The sequence below is a fragment of the Patagioenas fasciata genome, chromosome 2 (assembly GCF_037038585.1).
Source record: "Patagioenas fasciata isolate bPatFas1 chromosome 2, bPatFas1.hap1, whole genome shotgun sequence".
NCBI classification, from domain to species: Eukaryota; Metazoa; Chordata; class Aves; order Columbiformes; family Columbidae; genus Patagioenas; species Patagioenas fasciata.
Window position 1 is genome coordinate 149,607,098 of NC_092521.1, and position 26,380 is coordinate 149,633,477.

Here is a 26,380-nt window from a genome sequence, read left to right on the forward strand (position 1 = left end):
AATTCAGTGGGCATTTTAAACTAGTAAAAGCTAACATCGGTACCGAAAGAGTAAATCCAGCTGTCTTCCTGGTCTCCTGTTCCAAACCCACCCTTGCTCATGCTGTTGGTCTTGCAGTGAACTGGCGTAGCTGAAGAAACCCTTTATTTCCAGACCAGTTGTCAGCTGGATCAGTTCCCTGACCCATTTCCTAAATAGCTGCAGAAAATTTTATGTGAGCGTGGAAAGAGGGACTGGGCGCTCAGCAGTGGGCAAGGTCAGCAGCGGGCGGGCTCGTTCCCTGGCAGCGTCAGCTGGCCCCCGCGGGGCTGCAAGGCTGCGCCGGAGGACAGACCGGCAAGAGTGAGATCTGAATGTAGCAAAAGGTGAGAATTAGAAGGAAACCAAGGCAAAGTAAACGCTAGTTAACTAAGTGTTAAAGGTTGGTAAGAGCTGTCTTATAAAATCCCACCTTTCTGTGTAAAGTATTTGAAAAAATGTAGAAATGCTAATTATTGTCTGAGTTTAAAATAATATGCACATAGTAGACTTATGTTACAGGCAAGATGTTGCTGTTGCTCAGCATAAATGAGACTGGGGAGGGTGGTGGTAACATCCAGGTATGTATTAAACAGTGCAACTGGACAGACAGTATTAAATATTTGACAATATGCAATCATGGTTTAATGGTGGACTCTGCGTTGTTAGGTTAGTGGTTGGACTCAGTCTTAAAAGTCTTCTCCAACCTAAATGCTTCTGTGATTCTGTGAGTAAATGCTAAATAGGAATTGCCTATTTCTATGCATCTTTTCTTTGTTTCAATGGAAAGCTGAAGTAAAAAGTTCTCATACTTTATATAAACTACAGTATTACCCTGTCAAACCCCACAGTGCCTCGGGACTAGGATTACTTCCTGACCAACAGAGACAACTTCTGCTCCATCAACAGCACCAGCAATTTCAGCAATTACTAAGTACCCAGCAACTCACATCAGTAAGTTTTCCAGTTAATTATGATTTATTCCTCGATTGTATCTTAAGGCAGGGATAAACTTATTAGCCTAATACAAATATTAGAACTCTGTTTAACTTGATACTACAGGTTTTGATAATCTTGGAGTTTTTCAGTTTCTTCACACTTTTTGGATGATAGTCGTGCTACGTTACGGGATATTATTGGGCTGTATATATTGCTGGAAAAAATTGTTCCCTAGTGTCTTCAGTCCCGTTTTGTCTTGTGTGGACATGGTGGCTTGTCTCAGTGTCAGCTGTGGGCAGCAGAGTTTGGGACCACATATGGATTCTGACAATATCCTAAGTGATTCCCAGCTTCCACTAAGGACCCTAGCAAAAGAATTTTGGGTATCATCTCATGAGCTGTCTTTGCTCTGCCTTGCACTATTCCTATAGGCCATTAGGTAACTGCTTTAACTATTTGTATTGCTAGTTGTATAGTTTTGGTACTTCAACAAACACAATTTGATATTCTTCTCAGGTATGTTTCTTCTGATAGAAGCCTGATGAAGCCAGCAGGCTTAGCTGAACTTCTGCTGAGCTACTGATTGCAGGAGAATTTTTAAGCGCTTTCTTCCCTTTCCCACAACCTTGTGGAACTTCATTAGTGTGACCTAAATCAGCTGGGATGGGGTTAAGAGTTGCACTGCCTGAAGATTTGGAAAAGGAAGAACCCGGGGAGGAAATATTGTTCAGTAACTAATTCTTGATTTTTATTTTTTTTTCCCCTCCTTGCTCTCGTATTACTGCAGGAACAACATCAGGCCCTTTTGTATCAATTAGTACAGCAACAGCATCACCACCACCAACACCATCAGTCTGAAGTACAGCAGCTGCAGATCACTGGAGGAGCACAGATACCCATCAACAACTTACTTTCAGGCACACAGGCCTCACCACTTAATCCGGCTGCTACCAACCCATTCCTTACAATTCACGGAGATAACACAGCTCAGAAGGTGACAGTAAGTATATTTCTCACCTCATTTGCAATGTACTACCTCCATGAGGTAACTAAAATATAAGAAGCAAGTTATGTGGCTCTATTCACAACTCAAGGATGGTGTATTTTTTCTTCGTTTTCTTTCTTTAATTTTTCTTCAGCCTTGGGCTGTACTTCCTGAGGTTTGGAACTCTGACCGTGTCCCTCACACCTCACCTGTTGGCTGCAGAACTCTACTTTCCTGGATCAGGAGCCCTTGTTGTCTTCTTGTAGTTACAACTGCAGCCCTGGTCCTCCTCACCCCACCTTCTTCCCCAGCTTTCTGTCCGCTATTTTGTAGATCATTCCTTTTGTCACCTTACTTGAAGAGTTCGTCCTGGCCAGGCCCCAGGCGCTGTGGACCTGCAGAGATTAGTTGGTGACCTGAGAGCTGAGGAGCCCGTTGCTGGGAAGGTGAAATAGTATCAGGGGAATGAGCTGCGTGTGTCTTGGTTCTGGTGTGGGAAGATGAGGCTGTACAGGGGGAGGCTGAGCGACTCCCTTGCTTGATAGTGCAATAAAACCTTGCCTAGAGACATGAGGGAACAAGATGCGTTTTTCTGGCAAAGATGTTCTGTTGTCTTGGGTGTTTGCCCATAAGTGCCATCTCCAAGACAGGAATTCTTTCTTCAAGGAGTCAGAGAATAGACTTCATTCTCTAAGTGTCATACCTGTAAGAGAAGAGAGGATGAAGGGAAGGAGCATGTGGAACTTGTAAAAAACAAAGGATGAGTAGAGCAAGAAGACAAAGTTCAGAGAAGAGAAGACAGAGTGGCGGTGGTAGTGAAAAAAGGGAAGCTTGTCTGCAACAGCAGGTGGGAAGAGTTTGGGGCTGGATATTGGTTCCCTCAGTTCCACATCCCCAAAGCCTCCAGCTGCTTTAGGGGCACAGTGGTGGAGGAGGACTTGGGCAGCTGGGCTTTTGTGGTACTTCCCAAACATCAAGTGAGACACAAAACATAAATGATGAATTGTCAAGACAGTTTTCCTGGAAACAGCTCCCTTCCATTCGAAAAGATGAGCATGTACTTTTATTGAGCTTTGCACGTGGTTGGTGCCACTTTCCAGTTCAGTCTGTTGCTGTGATGTGACCGCAATGTGAACAGCAGGACTCTGGTGCGGTCACGGTCCCTTCCTGTCACCGCTCAGAGCAGAAGTGCTCAGGCACTGGGGTATGCTCAGTGCCTCCCCTGCATTCAGAACAATTTGTTCTAGTATGTTTAAAATCTATCGCACCTCATTTTCTAAAAATGAGTCGTGAATGGAATTGAGAGCCGTTATTTAGTTTGCATCAGAACAAACTATTATATATGTGACCTTATTTTGAATTTTTTGAAATGGCTATTACTAGGTTTGGACAGCATGACCAGGCAGAACTAGGGTACTTTACAAATATGTTGTTACAATTTTTGTCTTTGTTCTTTAACATTAGCTGGAAACCATTCCAGGAAATCTCAGAACATCTTCTGAACAACCCCCTTAGAAATAAATTTCTTTTGAAATTGTTTTTATTTTTTTCTAAAAAAGGTTACAGTTGAGACAGATTGCACTGGATTGTTGAACTATTTTAATTCAAAAAAGATTTTTTAACAAATTCTCTATTAGCCAAAAGTTTGAATGTTTTAATCTCATTTCCAGTTGGAACATGTTTTCAAGCATTGCTAAATGAAGCGAATCAAGTGAGGTTTTTGCTCAGTCTTGTTCAACATTTGTAGGAAATGACTTTGTAGCAATTCATGAAAGAAACAGAACTGTGATAGGGGCAGAATGGAAACGCTATTTCTATCCTGGTGGAGAAGGGCAGATTTTGCCTCTCTCCAGCGAGTACAATGTGGCTGGCAGAGTCACCTGGGATTGGTTTTGACCATCCTGCAGTTCTAAGGAGAGACCAACAGCAGAGCAGCGAGTTGGGTTTGAACGGGAGTAGGAGCAAAGTTGTTCTGTTAGGGGAGCCGTGCTGCCCGTAGTAGGAATTGCTTCAGTGTGGGACTACTCCTGTGATTATTCCTTCCTTTCTCACTTCTTATTCTCTAATACATAATTATTCTTTACAAGGCAAAAGTTACTATTTGGATAGCTCTAGTAGATGTACCTCATTTGCTTTGCATTTGTATGAATTTAATTTTACTTAACTCTGTATTTTATAATCTGATTTTTAGAAGTATTTTCTCTTACACAGAGGCTCAATGATAAAACTGGACCAGTTGCATCAGAGAAGAGTTGACATTTGAATGATACTTGAGAACTGCATGTCCTGCTGTTATAGCACTTCCTCTGGCTGCGAACTGCAGTTTGCCTTCCTGCGATTGAAGAAATGCAACAAGGAACACTTACTGCACAGCAAAATGGTGATGATTTTAATAAGGATATTTTTTGGTAGGCTTTCCTTTGCTTTCTTGTTGCACTAAAATGGATGTACTTTTTAATGTTTCAGACTGTGAAGTAGATAAAACTCTGCAAACCATAATGATGTCAATATGATGGTACTAAGTACAAATTCAACCATAGAAAAACATACAATTGACTCTTCAGTCCTGATCTTATAAATGTAAAGGTTAGAAAAGTGTCTGCAGTCCTGCAGAACTCCGGTTTCAGAGCAGTAGTTTCACAGCCCAACCCAAGCCAGTCTGATCTGCTGCTGCAGTTGCAATGTATCTATTTAGACTCAGCTTGTCATGGCAGCCTGGACTTGCATCTTGTCTTTTTTTTTTACACACCTCTTTTGAAACCTAACTCATAAGGGAATCCACTTCTGGACTTTTTATTCCTTTAAATTCCTGTTGTTATATAGTGGGAGCTTTTACAGAGTAAGAATTACAGTATGGAATCCAAAGTTTATTAATTTTGGTGTAGGTTTTAGAGTTCTGAGGTTTTTAAAGGAACCGGTTTGGTTCCAGTGACAGAGTTTTCTTACCAGATGAGGCCACACTGGAAGAAGTACGTGTAGTGTTTGGCCGAAACCAAGTGCCTGTTGCTACCTCCCCTTTGTTGAAATGGCTGCAAACAGCGGATGATGCACTAGACTGCCCTTGCTAGCAGAGGGAATATTCTGTGTTGCACCAGCAGCCGTGTTCTGCCTTTACTAGAGGTGTTTATACCACTGTAGATAGCTCAGGCAGATTGTTACCTGGGTCACTTTTCACTAATAAATTACCAAAAAAGTGAGTTAATATTTCCCACTAGAATTTACCAGTGGTTGAAACGGGTGAACTTGTGTTACACCACTTCCAACAGCAGCTGATTTCATGGCGTGAGTCTATGCAGTACGGTGAAGGACAGTTTAAATGGGGGCAATGACCACTAATCAATAGTAAGGTGGGAATTATTAGAGGAAAAGACCCAGCTGTAATTAGACCTCCACTGTGTACTTATTTGGAAGAACATGTTAATTCTGCAATATGTTTCTTAGTTAAACATTGCACAGTTCTTACCTCATTTCTGTAAATAAAGTTTTGTGAATCTGTTTTGTATTGTGAAGAATTCACAAGAAAACATTGATATTTTGATTTGTAATATTTCTAATTAGTAGATTTAATTGAAAAAGTAAAAATAATTTATTTTTATATGTCCTGGGGAATTTTTTTAAAATGTCACAAATCACTTTTGTAGATACTTTACAAAAGTAATCCAGTGGTTTATTTTACTTACTCAACCCACTGGTGGATATTCTGTAACAATTTGTACAAAAGGTAAGATGGAAATGTGCTGTTATTTTCACTAGATGTAAAATTCCAGGTGTATGAAAAGATATGTACAAAGCTTTTGTTAATAAACTTTAATAATGTTTATGGTTGTATACTGCTTGTGTGAATGTGAGTCTTGTACAAAAATTGAGTATTTCTACTAACATCGCATGACAGGCAGGATTTCAATTGCACTGAAATTTACTACAACAAATTTTAAAACATGTTTCTAGTGTAGATTTTTTGCTGTCAAGTGACAGTGATGCAGCTGCAGTACTGTTCGGGACGTTTTTGCGTACGCGGGTACACGTCCCACTGCAGCCCTGTGCCACAGTCTGACATCGGGGGTGTTTTCCTTTCATCCTTCAAAGAGAAATCCCCGTGCAGGAGCCGGAGCAGAGCGCTGCTGCAGTGCCTTGTGAGGGCGCTGCAGCGTGGGACGGGTTCTACATGTGCGCAGTGCCTGTGCTGAGGGGAAGGAGCATCTCTTGAGTCCCACCTCCTGAATGGCTCCTCAGCCATGGGGGCTAGAAGATACCCCCCACCTTCTAGGGGCAGCTGCTGACTGGTTTATGAAGTGAGGTGAAAGCTGGGCAGACCAGGCATTTCCACAGCTTGAACCTGTGCACCACCCAGGTCACCCCTAGCACTGGCTCCCTGATGGGTGTGGACTATTTGTTGGTGCCAAGGGAGAGCATAGAGCTCATGTACGCTGGGCCACTAAGAGTTCACAGAGCCTCACCTGTAGATGAATGGGAAGAAAAGCCCTCAGCTGAAGAGAAAAACTTTGCCTGGCAGACAAGTATCAGTAAGCTGTCACACTCCTGCTGGAGCAATACCACAGAGACCACTACGAGTGGTTTTTGCTTGTGTGTTTCTTTCACTTGAGAGGGACTGCCTAAACTCTGGTGTGTGTCTCTTGGTAAGATGCACAGAAGCATGAGAGGGACAAAGTTGGAAATAAATACTAGTGCAAAGGTCAAATTCGGGACATTCATAAAATCTCAACTTGTTAGAGATTGGTGCCAGAATCCCACAATAGCAATGGATGTTTTATGGTAAGCATAGTCATGAGGGACCAACAACAGCAGGGAAATAATGACAAGGACAGTGCTGACATCCAAACAAAACTCCAGTTCACCAGCCCTTTAAGGAAAAGAGACCACATCACAGCCAAGTTCACCTGAGGGCCAGATGCAGCCAAACCCATCCTTGTTTCCATGATTTTGCAGATCCTGACCTGCCATCAAAGATGCTGAGCTGCCCTTCTGTAGTGTCTTGCCTATCCCAGCAAGAGGGACATGCAAAGATGCTCAACATACACTCAGACCTGGCTCATTTAGGTGCAAGTCACAGTACAGAAGCCACAGCACAGGTCCTTTAAGACCAGAAGCTTTTCATGCATAAAGCTGTTGTGCAAAGGGCACTACAGCTCACAACTGCCCAGGAAAGGAAAACATATTTTGCTAGCAGGCAAAATACTAGCATTACTTAAAGAAAATCTGCACTCCGTGCTACAACCAAAGTTAGAAAAAGTTGTTTAAATCCCAAGCCCGAAGTGACATCAAATTTCATGGCGACAAAGTTTTAGAAAAACTAGCTTTGGTGGTGGATACCAGAACCATGAGAAAACTAAGCCTGGCTCTGATTTACCACTTCTCTAGTGAGCACCACATCTGACCTCCGTTACCACAGATGAGAGCCACTGCCAGAAGGGCCAGTTGTCTCTCCATGCAGAGCACACCTTGGACCCACAGGAGAGGACACTGAGAGGCCCTGAACATCTTGGACTCCACCTATACCACCTTCCTCCCCGCAGCCAAACAAAAGCCAAAGCTTAGGCTGGGCCAACTCCTTTGGCCCTTGAGGAACCCAATGTGCAGTAAGATTGGATGGGGCCTGACGAAGCTCTCACTTCAGCACTAGGCAAAGGCTCGCTCCTGCACAGGTATCTCTGCAGGTCAGATCCACCGAGCCTGGACACCGACTCGCGTTCCTCACCAAGACCTGCCCTGCCAGAGCACTGCGTGTGAAACGCCCCTCCCGTTCCAAATCGCACCCCAGTGTGTTGCAAAGCCTTTCCAGTTCCTGACAATGAGCCAGTTGGTTCTGCCACTGGCTCACGGCCTGTGCATTTCTCTGATACTGCCAGCTCGCCTCTGCTTGCAGGCAGCTTGATTCTTCAGGCAATTAGGACACAATCCATCAATTCACTTCCATCCAGGCATGAGCAGTGCCTGCAATTAAACACTGACATCCATTGCTTCAGGTACTCAGCCTGAGCGGTGTGACACAATGACATGTACCATCTTTGCCCAGCCTGGTCTTCCTTCAGATAAGCTGCATTTGTCAGGAACACTGCTTTAAGTTTCTCGGTGTGACTGTTCTTAAAAACAAAGAAAAGACAAAAAAAGTTTCTTACCGTCAGTGGTGCTTGTCCCTGCTCCTTAGAGCTCCCTCTGGAAAGCCTGGGGTGGATGGAATCTGCAGGTGTTGCATGGGGAGCGGGCAGTTACCACCACATGCACAGGAGGGATGTGGGCAAGTCTCAAGCAGCTGCTCTTGCACAGATAAGTAAGTTTTCAGATTTCCAATGATAAAAGGTGTCAAAGTCCCCCCAAGTCCTTACGACATTTGCCCCTAAACTATTTCTTGCCCCAAACTGAGCCCATTATTATTCCTCATAGCCACGTAGCCTATGTTCACATAGAACAGTTCCGTATAAACTGCCTCAGGGAGCCACAGAGATGACGCAAGTGCAAAGTTTTATGGGACGGGGATGAAGTTTTGTGCAATGCTGATCTGTCAGAGGCCACACAACTTGCAAACAGTTACTGGGGGAAAAAAAGAAAATCAGTGGTGTAAATGGCAGAAAGTTGATGGAGATTTCAGCCACCAAGCTCCGACTTTGAGTTCAGATACATGATCCTCTGATTTTCCATTTTAATTTTGAATTAGTGCTCAAAAACTTATTAGAATCTTGGTACTAAATCAGCACAAGCTCTAAATCTTTTAAAAAAGCAAGTCCTAAATGTTTCTTGCAAAAGACTACGATCACTGTTCCAAGTTACAGCCCATTAAGTACCCCTCATTGCAGCATTTTAAGCTTTGTAAAACTTTTCCAAAATTATGAAAAACAAAATAGCAAGTAATGAATTAACAACCCTTATTACCTATTCTTCAAAAATAAGATCAAACTATATTTAGTCCACCCCCCCACCCCCCCCACAATAACACCTGTTCTGTACTTAAGAACTGGTCAGGACGCCCTTGCCCGACGGATCTTCATGAGAGGCCTTGAATGTTCTCACCCATTTCAACTTTTCCAAAAACCAGCACTACCAGATATCCCTGTGCATTAGTCTGCATAGCTGGTAAAAAGGGAATGGTATTGCAGATGTATATTAATGTAAATGGAATTTACAGTTACAAATACTGCTGCTTTCAAAATATTGATGGAAGGAACAGACATTTCACGCAGCAGCAGACACGCTGGTGAGCATATTGTCTTCTATTTATAGCTGCCAGAAAGAAAAAATACCTCGAGTGCAGAGTTCTATTACTCTCGTCCTTGGTTAACAGCTTCAGCTCAATTCTAATTTTCAAAACAAGATTTAAAATTCTTTATATTGTGTATATTCATTAGCTGTAAACCTACCAGTTCCAGTACGCAATTATCAGTGGGGCTTCTCCTGAAGGTCCAGTCATTTTTAAGACCTTGTTATCACACCTCTGCATAAGGAGCTCTCCAACGCAAACATACCCCTTCATTCTTCAACACACAAAGTAGGTAAGATGGTATAAGATTATTTATTAATATTTTCTTTTACTAAGGCACATGACGCATAAAAATAGTGAGGTACAAAAATGCAGTTTCCTGCATGCGAGATGTAAAGCCCCATTTTGACAAAGATGAGCTACATCTCTTCTGCTCAGAGCATTCAGCTTTTAGCCATTTTTTTCTTTTGTACCAGTTCAACAAGCAACTTGTATCTTGCTATACACTCCTCCTAAAAGGAAAAACAGAAGTGTTAATTAAAGTTCAATATTTTGGTATTGCTTTAACTCTATACGCGCTGCCTCGTTCTAGGAGAGCCAGGTTCCGGGGGCTGGGGGGGTTTGGGGGTGCTTTATTGTTTAAGTTGTGCACTGAATTTCAGAAGGAGAAACTGCATCAAGTGAAGAGCAGATCAGAAAGATGAGCTTGTAATTTACATTTCTTAATGGATACTTTCTTTCCTTAAAGAGCACACAAACCCAACGAAACAGTTGCCAGGTGCTTGTCGACAGCGACCGCACGAGCAGTTATCAAGCACTCGTGTCGCGGTACCTGTGCCAGGGCAGTGACTCTGGGTGAGCGGGTGAGGACGAGCCCCTGCGGTCACCAGCCCGGCACCTACTGACACCAGATGCTGCTGAGCAGCTTCTGCGCCACAGAAACGCTCCAGCCCACACCCATGTTTCCATGTTTGGCACAAATAAAATTAGGATTTTCTGCAGCTACAATGCAAGCAAACTAAGCTATCAATCACAACTACTATGAAATCTAGCACAAACCAACTATATCACAATGAGCACTATTTTTAAAAGATTATACTTACAAAAGAACATTAGATAGATTATTGAGCATTTAACACTTGCAGATGGATTACTTAGTTTGTTCATTGAGATGGGTTGAGAAAGGTATTGTAAAAGTGTAAGCAAAGCGGCTCACCAACATTTGGTTACTAACTTTGAATCAAAATTTGTTTTAAAATCTAATTTGTCCTGCAACTGAAGATCTGAAAGGCAGAGGAGAGGTAGGTATTTTAAATGAAACAGGAGGTATTTAAATGTTTTCTGTAACAGATCAAGCAAACTGAATTAAATGAAAATATCTTTTAAATAAAAAACAACAAACATGACAGTAATGCTCTTTAGGTTGATCACATGCGGACTGAGGGCTAGGCAAAGATTGCACCTTTCCGCATGGACCCTCAGTTCTTAAGGTGATCATAAAATTGGTAGAAAATCTGCTTCCCCTCAATTTATACTGCAGTTCAAACAAAGCTAAGCATACCTTGCTCTTTCCAGGAACACATTTTGCTATTTTATCCCAGCGATCCGATGTTCCCTTGGGATACTGCTGCAAGGCCATTTCAAGAAGCTTCTGTTGATTTTGAGTCCACAGTTCTTCTGGGACGCGGCTCTTCTCTCTTTTCCTGCTCTCATCATCACTCTCTTCCTCTTGCTCGGTGTTATCAAAATCCTTCTGGCGTCTTCCTCTGCCCTTCTCTTCTGCTGCCTCTTTCATGGCTGGTAGAGTCATTTCAGGTGCTTTGACAATTTTCCGTTTGCGGTGCCTGATTTCGCTTGCTGTGGTCTCCTGATCTGCTTGGACATCCGTCTGCTCTGGGATCTGATCGTAGTTCCCCTCCTCGCCCTCCTCCCTTTCTCGCTGGGTGATTATGTGGTCGGGTAAATTCACGTTGACTTTGACATTCTTGGAATTCTGGGCCAGCGTTTTAAGCTCCGAGAGCCTAATGATACCTGTTAAAAGAACTGTTGTTACACTTGTGAAAAAAAATAAAGCCACAAACAAGCAGGGAACTGCCCACAAATAAAAGACACCAGGAATAGTGCAGAGAGGAGAAAAGGCTCTTCTGCATGAAGAACTTAAGAAAAATGCTTATTGAGATATCAAGGTATTTGTTATGAAACAATGAATTTTGCCAATTATGATCTTATCTGGTATATGTGAAGTACTAGGAAATGACCACATTGATACAAACAAACGTAACAGAAGAGCCTGAACAAATGAACAAAACCACAATAAACTGAGTCAGCAAGGCTGGGAGGAGGCAGCGAAGGGAAACATCTCCTCAGAACTCCCGTCAGGTGTTTGCTCGCAGTAAGGCAAGGATGCAAAGGTCCCTCTGCAAAGTGAACCCCGAAAGGTACAAATCGCGCTGGGTTTGCATGGACAGAATCCAGACACCATGCTCTGCGTAAGCACCAGTGAGGATCTAGAGCACACACCTGGTGTGTGTGTAACGGAATCCTTCAGTTGCTTGGCTTTCATGGTAACCTGCATGGAAACAAGGAAAAAAATAAAGGACTATTAAAAATTACATTATTTGGGCTATTGAAGAATTCATTAGCAGCTTACTGCAAAATACCAACGCTGAACATACATTAAATAGACTGGGGTTGGTGGTGTTCTGCGGGCTTTGTTCAGATACGGATCCCAAGTTTGCAAAAAGTACCTTTCTAAACTTTTTCTTTCTTAAAACATTCCTAACTTATTATTCTAAGCAATGCTACATATTTCTGTTCCTATCACCATAATACATCACAGTTGATATTCAAATTTTATTTTCTTTCATTGTTAACCCCCAATTCTCTAACCAAAAAATACAACAAGGAGAGGAGAAAAAAGGAAACAATCAGTTATCTTCTACATATCATAAAATAATCCAAATTAAAATGCTTGTGTTCCATTTTCATGATTAGCAGAGTGTCTCTACAGGACCAATGCTTTAAAAAGTTGAGTGAAGAGGAATCCAATTTTGATACCTGAAGAAAGTAGATCCTTAGTGGTGTCCTATTATGCATCTCTTAAATAGAAATCATGTTACATGAACTGGATTATAATAATTTATTTTGAAAAGAGTGAGAAGAACTTGCCATGCAAACAAGTAGCTGATCATTTAGAGCTTACTGCAATGATGCAGTGGATTCATCGTGAGCATGACAAAGCTTTATCCACCTACGTTCATGTATTCCAGAGAACCATTTCTAAACCATTTTGCCATTTTTTAAGTACTTCCTTCAAAGATTTGCAGCCTACTCATAAGGCCAAGAAGGCAGGAAAAAAAGAAGATTCCTGGAACAAAACAGAATAGAATAAATGGCAAACACAACAGATACGCTGAGTTGCTACCTCAAGGCCAATGTTCAGTTTTCTTGATGGTGAACCTCTGACGTTTTCAGAGGTGGCCAATTATCCTTTTATCTTTCAAAGTGAGACCACACTTGCAACAGAAACTTCACATTGGCAGTGGTGCAAATCAATACGCTGGATTGAAGTTCTCTTTACAAGACAAGATACGCCCAAATTAGGTTAGCATAGGTATCCCATAACAGATACAAATTTTGCTGGGTATTACGTCTAATTGAATTAGAATCTGAACAAGCCTTTTCCACTAGAACAGTGAAGGATTTTGGTTTATTCCTAGATCGTAATGGCATTTCACATTTGCCCCTACATGTAAAGCATTCAGAAGTAACACTCTTGCTGTGGCTTATCTAATTTTGCATAGATTCGACCATAACAACTTGGTGAACCCAGAGACAGCACTTGCAGCAAGTTACTCCCTTTACGACATCTAATATTTCCAAGACTCTCTCATTTGAAAGCATTATGATACCTGTCCCTATTTTGACAGACTTTCAATTTGAACATCCACCAGGTAAGCTGGAAATAACTGTGTGTATGGTTTAGATATTGAAAATCTACAATTTCAAACACTGAACAAGCACCTTCAGTTGACACAAGTTTGACAACTCATCAAGCTTCTTACGGCTTCACAATCATCATTCACAGGTTACATGAGAAGATTGTCTGTTACTCTTTTTTTTTTTTGTCAGCTTTCTTCTTCATATGGATGATTTTGCAAGTCCTTTTCCAGGTGCTATGTAAAGTTCATGTTTACACCAGGTCATTTCACTGAGAGTTCAGGTGTCTCTTATGTAGACTTAAGATTTATTTGTCCATAAGCTTCAACTGTCACTGCTGTTGAAGGTGCTGACACAGGGCAAGAATCATAACATGTTAGTATTAAACTACTAAGGATTATTAGGAATTCAACCTAAGGAACATATTAAATTGTATTTCAATTTGATCTGTTTGAATTTAATCATTGCTCTTGCCACTCAAATTTGCAGCCTTTTCAGTTGCCAGTTCCTCCATGCTTTCTGACATCCTTAATATCAATTTATATTTCCTCTCCTGCGGTGAGTAGTAGTATCTACCACCTAGTTCTTAATGGTGATTTAAAAAAAACCTAAACAACGCAAACACCTAAGTTATGCAACCTAAGTTGTTCCATTGCTTTCTCTAATCGATTTGTTATCATAACTTGCTTTTATCATTACTTTTTCATTAGGTAACAGATAACATACTTGGAAATATTGTTATCCAAAGCATGAAGCAGTTGTAGATCTACTCTTCTAGTTATCTTTGCAGATTGTTCCTGCATAAAACTTCAAAATTACAGTTTTCATATATATGAAGTTACGAGTTTTATCATGACTGTGGAAAGTTGTGCTAAAAGCCTGCTGTTATTGACAACAGCTTTCAGCAGAGCATTAGCGAGCCCTTAAGAAATCCTGGGTCTGGGGACACCTTAAATAACAAGGATCAAGACTGTTAAATTGATTTAAAACAGAAGAGGGTAGATCTCCTATTCCTGCAAGTATCTGTAGCACTGAACAGACACACGGCATTTTTTCGTAGGAATCAACTTTAAATGTTGCTGTTTCTATGTCCAAATAACCCAGGCAGCCCTGTAGTCCACCACTGATCACAGAAATTACAAGTCAAGTCAGGCAATCACATGCACAGTGAAACAGATTTTCTTAGAGAAGGATGACCAGAAAAAAACCCATGCTGGATGCAAGCAATCAAATTGCTGAAGTAGAAATCAAACCATCTTACTATGGGACCTACAGAAAGAAGCCACAGAACAGTCTGTTTCTGAGAATTCTCTTCTGAATTCAGTTTCAATAGGTCTTCAGCTACAAAAAGATTTTATTGAAAGCAAGTGGAGTCAGGGGGACAAATTTATGCGATGAAAGCCAGACAGAGCTGGTTTTCTCCTGTACTGCTGACAATTAGTCCAGATCACAAGACTAGTTGCTACTCAACAAGACACCCAGCAGTAAAAACATTCCTCATCGTGACTATCCACATGTCAAAGCTCTTGTTATCCAGGACACCTGCCACCTCTTTCAGATGGGACAATCGATGCTTCAGAGACACACAGGATTAGAAAAATATATTATTCAGAGTCAGCTTAAAAGACTCAGTAGCACAGGCAAAAGCAAATTTTGCTCTGACATGAATGAGAAGCTACTTTTCATCCTGCCGGGAAGGCAGGAATATAAAAGCACAGAATTGTGATAGATCTAGAGGGAAAACCCGGTGAAGTCAGGTACAGTCATCCTACTGATGCCGAACAGAGAGAAAGAGCAATTCTGCACAAGCTGAAGAGCAGTTCCCCATTACCAGAGCAGCAGCCACCAGCCCATCACTTCAGCTGGACCCTCCACGACCAGCCCGGCTTCACCGGGCACAGCCAACAGGGCTGGAAAGCCTTTGTCATTTTGCTGACTCCTGGCAATCTTCTGCAGACAGCAATCACAGAATCACAGAATACCAGGCTGGAAGGGACCACAACAATCATCCGGTCCAACCTTTTTTGGCAGAAACACACACTAGACACAACGGCCCAGCACCCTGTCAAGCTGAACCTTTAAAGTGTCCAGTGTTGGGGAATCCACCACTTCCCTGGGGAGATTATTCCAATGGCTGATTGTTCTTGTAGTGAAAAATTTCCCTCTTGCGTGCAGTTGGAATCTCCCCAGGAGTAGCTTGTACCAATTGGTCTTCATCTTTTCCATATGGCTCCCTGTAAAAAGGGAGTCTCCATCTCCTCTGTAAATATCATCTTCCCTTTAAATACCGGAACACAGTGATGAGGTCTCCCCTAAGCCTTCTTTTCTCAAGGCTGAACAAGCCCCATCCTCTCAGCATTTCCTCACGTGGCAGGCTGCCTTCCTTCTCTGAAGAAGATACTATTTTGATCAGGATTGCACCAGATAATTACATAAGTACAAATCTCTTGGGTTCCGGCAACATTCAGAGAAAATAATGTGGTTTTTTTTGTAGAGGAAGAGATAACCCAGGTCACTTGGCTTCCCAAACGTACATAACCTTCTCTCAAAGAAGGATGGCATGTTATTGTACCGCTGAAAACTGGAGGTCCTGATAGAATTGTTTACTATTCTTAGCATCTTCCTGAGCAGATGTTCTTTAAATATCTTCTAAAGCTGCCACAGTTTCCCAGCATCAGCTATCATAAATTTGCTGTCCCAGAAGCAGCGTTCTGTTCACCCCATTGTTATCTTCCTGCACGTTCTCTGGCCAGTTATGTCATGCAAAAATACCAAGATCTGTGGAATTACAGAAAAAAATAACGTGGACGTAGTCTGTGAGTAGCAGAGGCTAATATATGCAGCAGTGAGGAATTTCCTGAATCTCTGAGGCTAATTTGAGTTAAAAATCACATTTTTCTCACAAAGGACAGCCAGACACTGAAGGACTTTATTGCCTTCCTGGCTTGGTTAAAGGAGTAGGTTTTCTGCAGGTCTAAACTTCCAGAACAGCACAGAGTAAACTGTCAAATTTGAAGTTCTCTCCTCACAACCACTATCTGCTTGACAGAGTTATTCTTCCAATCTACATCTAAATAGCTTTTTCATAGCAACCACAACTACATCAAGAACTGTGCGATCCAAGTCAGACAACAGTAACGACCATCCCTTTATTTTCACATGACACATTCAAAATTTGTTGCTTTATAAACTTCCTCTACATACACTAAGAAAACCGCTAAAATTGTCTTCCAGTTTAAACAGATTGGTGAAGTTTCAAATACTGCAACATCAAGCCATATTGTTCTCCATCTTTTGCACGTGTCCTTATTTGCAATTTACTTGATCTCTTAAAATATTTCAAGTTAGAAGACACATCTTTGTTTTGGTACTGCTTATAACAGATTGCTTAGTAGATTGTCACCAATTTTCTCAAAAGAAGTATGTAATATAACTAATCTTTATCCACTATGTAAATGACATGTTGAATTTAATGCTAACGTAACAAATTATTATTTTATGGACAATGTGCTTTTATTCTTGAATGAACTAAGATAGGCAAACTTGGCCTAAATCACCAGATGTAGAACACTAGCCTCTTTCCAGTTTAAGTGCCCAAAGAGTTAATTTAAAACAGCAGAAGAATTACTCCTTTATTCAGGACACAGAAAGAGGAAGAACTCGGCAACTAGAATTGTCATTATGTTGGAAACGTCATACTAGGCTTTTTTTTTTTTTTTTGGTGGGGGGAAGGGCAGGGCAGTTAAAAATCAATGTTTGAAAATCTGTAGCTCAATACTACGGACACTCATGTAAGAGAGGAGTTTGGCTCAAATGCCTGTTGCAACAACTACTCAGACATCTTATTTCGTGACTGTTGCTGCAAAATGCATTACCTTTCCTAAGAGTCAGAAGATTTGAATTCTGCAGTGGAGTTCAAACCCAGCTCACTAGGATGTATGCAGGATGTTACATTAGTTCAAGTCACTTTTTAAACCTGCTGCAGCACTGGCTTGACCACAAGCCATCTATTTGAATTAAAAGCTGGTGTCCCACTGTCTTCTGTAAAAATCTTTCTCCTTTAAGTGAGAAGAACGCCCTGGTCATGCTTTATGAGAAGGAAATCAATCCATTTTGCATTTGGGTAATAAGATGCATTGTGCTGCCCAATTCTATAAAAACTGTAGGGGCAACTGTAGGAGAGCACAAAAATAAACCTCTGTCCAAGAGGGGAACTGTAAACAGCAACCACCTTTTCCTCCCCTCCAAGCATCGGCAGAGCCTGTGGGATTTGACAGGTGTTTCAAAGATTTCACTCTCAGATTGAGGGATCTACATGACCTATGTACGATCTAAATCCCATCTTAGATATTCATAACCTCTTTTGGACCTCCATCCAGAGCCAGGTCTTTATACTTCAATAGGCAACTGGAAGAACTATTGATTACATAAATATATTCAAGCTGCTAGAGGTGAATGTTTCAGAATACCCACAACTAGAAAGCACAGTAACTGAGTTAACACAGAGTACACAAAATGAAATGTAAAACAGACTTAGGAAAACACTTCATCTCCAGAAGCAAAAAACCTAATAAATTCATGAACTTTTACATATGGATCATTTATCATATAGATGTTTTCTTGGTGGAAACGTAATGAGCTTGCATTTGTCAAATATAGGGAATCTATTTTAGAATGGCATATAAAGGACAATGAGTATGAACTCTCACAGTCTGAGTTAAAGGCTGACACTGTTGCATGGACATACAAGAGATACCACAAAAACAGCACCACTCAAATCTTATGCTTTCAGGTTTCATGATAATTCAGAATGTCTGCTCAAATATATCCACCTGTCTATTGTTTTGCTGTCTACCTCAGTGTTTTCCTATACAATCAGCAAATCCCAGTCAGGCTGTTTTTGCAACACAAATTCATGAGATTAGTGACCGCGGGAGCAAACAGAATCCGCTTAAATCCTGAAAGACAAGTGAATGATATTAATTCACAAGTATGAAATCTGAGATCTCTCTGCCTTTAATTTAAAAAACCTGTACCTAATAATCACATTAAAGTCTGTTTGGCATGCCAGACAGCTTTTACTTCCTCTGTTATTTTTACAATTTGAAGGTCCTTTGTAGTTACTGAAATTAATTTATGCCTTTCAGCAAATATTTTTTTTTTATCTATAAGGGTAGCTATTGTCATGTACAATATACCTCCGTAACTTCACATCTAAGTTGTTTTTTTCAATTTTTGAATTCAGCAAAAGCCGACAATCGTTATTATAAATCTTCATAAGGCTTAGCATTTGTCAAATCAAACAATATAATTTCCACAGAAATAGTAGTCTTGCAACTCCATTCCATTCATTATTTACACTATGTTATAGGGTGTTCACAGTGCTTAGGAAATTCAAACATAACTTTTTTATTTTGTTTTAAAAGGTCAATTATTTCCTTAAGTATTCAAGGACAGGAATGAGAACTAACCCTGGAGCAACAAATTCAGCAAGGAAAATGGGTCAAAGAACAGATGTTTAGAGCATGACAGAGAGCAGTGGTACAGGTAACCAGGTCAGCAAGCAAGAACCCTGATTAGAGTTAACTGAACTCCATTTCCCTTTCATAATCAAAATACTTGAAAATCTAATTTATAACACCAGCCATTTGCAATAAAAATGACTTCAAAAAGCTGTAGAAGCTTTCAGTTGCAAAAGCAATAAGATTTCGTTCTACTAAGCCACTTGAAAATCGTCTTTATGGGAAAAAGATTTCTAAGTTCCTAACATGCACATATTAAGATGACAATTAAATATTTAAACATACTGATAAAATAAGCATAACTTAACTTCATCTATTTTGGGTTGATTATTCATTGGCTGTTAAAAGCTGCCCTCCTGAAGACAGACAAGATAAACATATTCTATATTTAACATGACAAAAGTTAAAGTAATAAACCTTCTTATAGCATGTCTGCACCACAGTTGCAAACTTACCCTAAGTCTGAGCTGAAAAGCACACGCATCTGTTGCAAAGATATTTATGCTGATATCACATGAGGCAGCACAGACAGAAGCAGCAGAGCTGAAGGAGCTCAGGGGCACTACAGCACGGACAGAGCTGTTATTGCTGCATTTCGGCTGGCACCTTCCCAGTGGTCTGCATCCCATTGTGTGGATGTACCTGCTTGGATGGGGAATCTGGCAGATGTACTCATGTAATGGGCCTTCTAGTAAGCCTTATTTGTGTAATATTTTCAGAAATAACACAAGTAACAAACTTAACTGTCTACAAAACCTCAATTTGAATATTAGTAGAAAATAAAAAAAAATCTGAAAGAACACTTAGTAGGAATTACTGAATTTAAGAACAACCCAGCTAAGGTATAAGCAGTGATTACTAACCAACTATGGTGACTATCTGGCTTTAATTCTGCATTTTTAAAATGAGTTCACACATGCTTCCAATTGCAGGGAAGGTTTTGTTTCCTCCCCCTTTCCTCCTAGATAGCTCGCACTTGCTAGTCTAATCACAGGCCCTGTGAGGAGCAGGACCTAACCTCAGGCAGAATCACTGCATTCATGTCAGTTCTCGCAGATGTTTGGCTGCCAAGGTAGAAACCCCACAGCAGCTTATTCCATTGCTCTATCCTCTCCACTGGAATTCTTTGCCCCTCAATGTCTAACTTTGCAGCCCATGATAAAATTTGGGGTAATTACTTTTTGCCCTATTAAACCAATGCATAGCACAAGCCCATTCCTCTTTCCAGTTCTCCTGTTCTGCAGTAGAATACTAACCTCCTCAGTTCATCTTCTCTTTCAGTCCCTCAACATGAATTCCTTCACAATCTTTCCTTGTCAGACATACTTTATAGATGTACTATTCTCTTTATTCTCATCTGGACTCTTTATCATGTGTTTAAGTGCAACACTGAAAACAAGACACAAACTAAGGCTGCAGATGCAAGTTTACCATCCTCCTGGTTGTATGTTCTCTGTAAGACACTTGCCTTTTTCACAGTAACTCACTATTTGTTCGCTTCTATCCAGCTCATTATCTCCACATTCCTCCTGCTTTTTGGGAGATACCCCTAGCCAGTTGTTTGATTTCTTTTATTTGTGAACCTGATCACCATCTTGCTGGGTGTCCTTGCATAAACTATCTTTTTCATTTCACCCTATTTTTTGCATCTTATTTTTCTAATTTGTCCCGACCTTTTTGAGTTCTACTGCTCTTCCAATATACTTCCAGTTCCACTTAGCTCTGTAATATTTACATGTGCTCAGCAGGTCTAGTGTATCAAAGTCATGTTCTAGCAAAATCAATGAAGAATTTTGCAAGCTGAACAAACCTCTCTGGAAATAAGTCAGACACACACAGTTTTTGGGCCTTCTTTATACGTGAAAAAGCAGTATTAAAGCTCCATGCACTAGAAATGCAACTTGATACTGTTCCAAAACTCATTAAGATAATGCCTGGAGGAAAATTCAGAAATATATTAAAGAAACCTCCAAAACAAATAAACCCACAAAACTACGTTAAAACAACACCACGAAGCTGAAAAGTTCACAAAAGCCAAGAACACTCTCTTCAAGTCACTTCACCCTGCTTAAACATTGCCAGTGGAAATGAAGATAGATTAATGTAGGAATTTGCTCATTAAAAAAAGGAAGGAATTTAAGACAATTTAACATGGAATTTCTTTGGGGTGGTCAGAGTGAATTTCACTGATGCTCTTCTGGCATATACGAACGGTTTCAGCTTAGTCTTTAAAAAGTATTGAAATATTTTCCTACCTGTTTTTGTTTTACTGAGGAAGCAGGCTTTGAGACAGAACCAACAATGGAGTGATCATTTGGGACTGGATTACTTTGAATTGTTTTTGTTAACACCTGTTTAGCTAATCTACTATTAGAAAGGGTTTGGACGCTTAAAATCCCGTGGAAACAAGCACACTGTACCTTGCCAGTCCTTCCTACTACAGCCTTCTACCTGAAAGGAAAACCAAGCCTTAACGCTCTTGATACTTAACAGGAGAAGAAACAAGCAGAAAGTGGTCTCAAGTTTTTAAAGAGAGTTTCCTGTGTCACATAAAATATCAGAAAAACAAATTCCAATTTGTCCTTGAGTGTTTTCCCTTTATAACACCTAGTGCATTTGCCAGATAATACACACTTCAAACTCTCTCTGACTTTGACTGATGTTAAATTAGCTGTAAGCAAGGGATTCTCAAACTCTGCTACACAAGCTATTTCAAAACAGCACCTCATACACCAAAACGTACCCCCCTGCACCTCTCCCAGTGGAAACAGGGACCAGTAGTTTGGGCAGCAAATGTTGCCTGCACAGGCCAACACCTCTTTTGCTGTGCACAAAGTTTAACAAAACCAGACGTTTTTCCTGCAGCTTTAGTATAACATTTCTTATTCAACTATGGTGATGCCCAGGCAAAATAAGAAACCTTGCTGTACATTTAGATGCTATTCTATGTCACCCTCAGCAAACATAACGGATAAGCTGTACATCTTATTCAATAGCTGAATGGATATATCTGAAGTAGTTCTCAGTAACAGTTTAAAATACAGAGAAGTTTCCAGGAAGCTTTTGTTTAAGTGTTTCCTTTTTAAAGCCTAATAACTCTAACTCTGTGCAATCCAATGATAAAAGCAGCAGAAACTCTAGTAAGTCTGTGTCAGGAAAGCTGCCTCAGCATTATCAGTAGTGGAAAATTTTTAGAGAAGCAAAAACTTGTGTGGAGAACACTTACTTTAAACATACAGTTGGAGGTCACTGGAAATAAAAAGGATTATGCTCAGACCTTTCTCTACACATAACCATCCCTGAAAATATCTTTTTTCATACAAGAAACTGACAGTTTTTAGAACATACACCTTTCCTTCATTTCTCTTTCCAATTCACACATTGCTCAAGACTTCTCACCTAAAGGAAGAAGCAAATAAGCTTCGTTTTTTATTTCCAGTTCTGGTTGTGTGCAAGTATGGTGGCCAAATATATATTGCAAAGGATTCTTAATAAATAGTGTTTTTACACTTGCTTCAAGGAATAAAGCAGAAAATGGGTGTAAAAGGCAGTATTAAGATAGTGTTAGTTTTGTAATGGGTATATGTAGAAGCATTCCACATGTTTGTATTACCAGGAACAAGAAAATTCATCATTTTTTCCAAAGCAACCTCAAAAGATCTTTGCCATGCACACTGCATACTACCAAGCCATGTGAAATATTTTTGCTATTACTATCTGCTTAGTAAAATGCAGCATCTTTTTAATAAAGTCACTCCACCTCAGTAGTATGAATACTTCAGGAGTCTGATAGACAACACTAAACAGAATTAAAAAAAATACAATCTCATTTGCATAGCAGGTTTGTAACTTCTTGCTTACATCCACTTATTTGCAAATAATATGTGGTGTTCTAAAATGGTAAGAATGCAAATGGATTATTTTCTAGTATATGTGAGTAACAGAAATGTATAGTTGCAGTAATTCTTGAAAAAAAACTTCTAAAAATATATTTTTGTGATTAATTAAAAGGGAAAAAAACACTTAAGAAGTACACAAATTGCCCAGAAGGCTATAATGGTTACGCTTCAGTCTAGCCAGAGGCTATATTTACCATTATTTAAGGTAATTTCTGAAATATAATAAATAAAGAACATCTAATCTCAAAATGTACATCAACAGATTTAAACATTATTCTCATTAACCCCTCCACAGCCTATAAAATAGGGTCAGCTGAAAGGGCTTTCAAATGGTCCTCAGCAGACACTACATCATGTTCTAGTGATCTATTGCTTGAAAAGTCTTTTACGGCCTAGCCCCTAAGGGTTTTAAGATCGTAACACTTAAAAACCGTAAGTACAAGCTTTCTTTGATATCTGGTACAATACTATAAAATATGAATTAACAAGGATATTAATCATTTTACACAGTATCACTATTAACCACGTTATAATCCAGAAAAAAGGACTGAAGTAGTATCACATGTTTAACTCGTTTTAAAGTTTGTAGAGATATTTCAGCTTAATTAATGGAAACCACCTGTCTAAACACCATTAGCTCATCTACATTTTTTAAGGACTGGCTTGAGCAGAAATGTAATCTTTAACCAAGTCACACAAACATTCGCCTGCAGTGAAAGGAGGTTACTACAGAACCCAAAGCGCATTGTTTTTCTGTTACTGGGTTACAGTAGCTCAGGTCTGTGCGCACCAGAATCCCCCATCCAGCTGATCAGTTACAGCTGTTAATTGTGGAGGGAGAGACTGGCTGACATCTGCTTCTTGCATAGTTAGTTAATGGTTCACTTCCAGGTCCTAAAAGGATTGTAGCCTCTCTCAAAAGACAATGTCGGCCCCCATATACGCTTGCCTTCGACACTGCCTGTCTTGTTCTGGTTTGTCATTCTCCACACAATGCAAATCTGAGTGAACTCACATCTGCCACTGATCGACCCAATTCGTGAGCAATCTTTTCCCATCGACCTGGGGTCCCCCCTGGGAACTTAACCATACTTCTTGTCAGCTGGCTGAGGTCCTCCTCTGTCCATTCGGGTGCCTGTAAAACATTTGTAAAACATTCATTACACTGATATAGCGGGCATATTTTTGTGAGGTAATATACTGAAAAAAAAAAAATCTTCAAAGGAATTAATCAAATCACGTAAAAAAAATATTAATAGTTTCAAGTAACTGGGTACCATCTCCCTGTGATGTTGCCAAAACCACATAAAAAACAACAGAGCAACAGTAAGATACTAAAAATCCATAACAATCCCAAAATGCGTGTTGTATATTATACAGACTAACACTTTAAATTTCTATTAACATTTATACAACATACATAACACTATGAAGTGCAGCAGATAAAAAGCAACATTTTTACCAAAGATTAAATCACAGTTTAAGATGCAAAATTTTAGCCATCTATTTAATTGTACATGTAAGATTTTTTTCAGCGACAAAGAAAATATCCTTTTACATTTTTAAAAAGCCTCTAAATAAAACATAACAGTCATTTTAGCTTTTTGCCACTGTAATCACCATATGTTTTAGCAATCTGAGATGATTCAGGAATGAAATCTGTTGATTCTAATACTCCATGAAGACTACCAAACAACAGCCCTCCCCCAAAAAAACACAGTCATGCCACAAAACCAAAGCAGATGCTTCTACCACCCAATAACCAAGAGCTATAACAATGTTTTGGTCTATCTAGCTAAGACAATTTCTTAAAAATAACTGTCTTCATAACAGCCAAATAAAAGCGAACAAAGCAAGGAGCACACAATTAGAGCCATATACGGCACAGAATCTCGCCTGCCCGGGAAGGCAAGTGCAGCAACCACTTTTGATGTTTGCAGCATCTTTGGCAACGACTGCAGAGCCGGATCTTTGTTACCATCAGTAGTTTGCCATTTTCTTTATTTTTAAGGAATCCTTTATGACATACCTCTTCTAATCACCATTCCCAACAAGGACCCGGCAGATATCACGCAGTTTGCATTACAGAGCCATCAGCAGAGAACAACAGTCAGAGGTGAGTGACCCCAGGGACCATCTCCACAGCCCCAGCAAAGCTTCTCCCTGACACTAATCCCGCCTGTCACTCTCCCACTGAGCTCCAACCAGGCTGACATCCGCCCGCCGCACCGCCAGCTTAGCGGGGCCCGGCCTGACTTTTTACTGTCTCCCCCAATCAATGGTTCGAGCGTGCTCTTTTCACCATGTCCAAATGGCAGCTTCACTCATAATCAAAGTGCACTGCTCCTGTTAAAGGGCTTCCCGAATGGCTCCACCATTTGCATTCATTTGCAAAGCAAACTACTTTTATTCACTTTGTTCTGCTATCAAGAGTGTTCCCTGAAGCAGATAAATTGGCATAAATACAACCTGCCACTTAAAAGACAGTAAATAATAGCCAATAGTAGCAAGGATTTCATCAATCGTCCTAGGTTGGATCCATGTAGTCCTTTATTCAATGCTGAAAGCCTTAGACTTTCATATTCAGATAGTTTTTAATACCAGTATAAAATGAATTATCTATGATAGTTCAAATGCAAGATGCTTAAATAATGTGTGTGTATGTGCGAGATCTTGCACATACATTATATGCATTGTCATACAATTACACTCTGGCCCACAGAAGAAGTGACAAATACACAGAAAATCTCCACACTGCACTTATTACTTTTATTGTATTAAACAAGTTAATATACTCCATATTTTTTATTATGCTCCATATACGTATTTTATACTAAAATATTTCTCATAGATTTTTAGGAAGATCTGGGGTACTTAATGTTCTACTTACAAAAATTTTCATCACTGTAATTTAAATAACAAATTCTTATGATTTTTGGTTAAAAGCCTTTTGTTCAAAAGTTAGTCAAATTTCACACCACAACATTAGCCTTCATATGCAGTTTACTGCAATTTGCTATTTACTTTTGGTTTTGCTTTTGTTTTGCTTATTTGGTTTTAAGTAAATTTACATCTATTCTGTCTGACCACATCCAAAGCGTATCTAGGCAATTACACATGGAAATCAAGATCATCTTTTCAGTGATGCACACACATAGGAAGCTTTCTGGTAAGTTTTATTTTCAGACTTTTCCAGTAAGCTTTGATTTTCCCATGTGCTCACAACTTTACTAACCATTTGTAAATACTACAGAACTCATAAGGTTATCTTCCTAAATAACAGACAAAACCACAGTCATTCTGTAGATCTGTAGCTAATTACACAGCTAATTCACAGCACAAAAATTCATTAACTACATTAAAATATCAACTTGTTAATCTTATTTCAAGCTGACAATAATTTTAGAATGTGAGGATCTAAGATTTCTAAATTTGGAAAACCTTTGAAAAAGCTTTTAGAAAAATCCACTCTCAACAGCTAAAGCTGTAAAAGAGCTTTTGTGAATTTGCAGTTCCTCAGCAACAGTTAATTGTGTCTTTAGATGCAACAGCACCTACTGTGATTCAACTCCTACAAGCAGCTATGAGGGTGGTCATGGTGTGAACGTGTTCTCCCTGTTCTCATCTGTAGCCAACTGTAACTGCGAGAGTCAAATGAATGCATAAACATACTGCTTTGTCACTTAAAACCATGTGTGTCCAATATTCCTGAAACACTGGGCCAAAATTCATCTCTACAGCAAAGCAATGGAAGACACCACATGGTGAGGGGACAGCTGTTGTTACTACACAAGCATTCAGATTTCGCATCAAAAAAGCCTCATTCCGGGATTAACTCCCCATACTGAACACAAAATTAAAAGTA

At 39.9% G+C, this 26,380-nt stretch overlaps 2 protein-coding genes across 9 annotated transcripts in view; one reads left to right on the plus strand and one right to left on the minus strand.

Moving 5' to 3' along the window:
- Window positions 1-5,770, plus strand: part of MLLT10 (MLLT10 histone lysine methyltransferase DOT1L cofactor) — a 141,181-nt gene extending 135,411 nt beyond the window's left edge. For 7 of the 8 annotated variants that reach the window (XM_071805213.1, XM_065829973.2, XM_071805212.1 and 4 more), the window contains 3 exons: window positions 870-972; window positions 1,745-1,957; window positions 4,137-5,770. In XM_071805213.1, coding sequence (XP_071661314.1) covers window positions 870-972; window positions 1,745-1,957; window positions 4,137-4,205 — 385 coding nt within the window. In that variant the 3' untranslated portion in view covers window positions 4,206-5,770. The remainder of the gene's footprint in view (window positions 1-869; window positions 973-1,744; window positions 1,958-4,136) is intronic. The other variant, XM_065829971.2, reaches the window with a different exon arrangement.
- A 3,678-nt stretch (window positions 5,771-9,448) lies between these two features.
- The window catches only part of DNAJC1 (DnaJ heat shock protein family (Hsp40) member C1), a 103,477-nt gene continuing 86,545 nt past the window's right edge, over window positions 9,449-26,380 (minus strand). Inside the window, exons 9-12 of the mRNA XM_065831081.2 lie at window positions 23,531-23,650; window positions 11,676-11,724; window positions 10,717-11,186; window positions 9,449-9,667 (exon numbers count right to left, since the gene is read on the minus strand). Of these exons, the coding sequence (XP_065687153.1) occupies window positions 9,599-9,667; window positions 10,717-11,186; window positions 11,676-11,724; window positions 23,531-23,650 (708 nt within the window). The 3' untranslated portion in view covers window positions 9,449-9,598. The remainder of the gene's footprint in view (window positions 9,668-10,716; window positions 11,187-11,675; window positions 11,725-23,530; window positions 23,651-26,380) is intronic.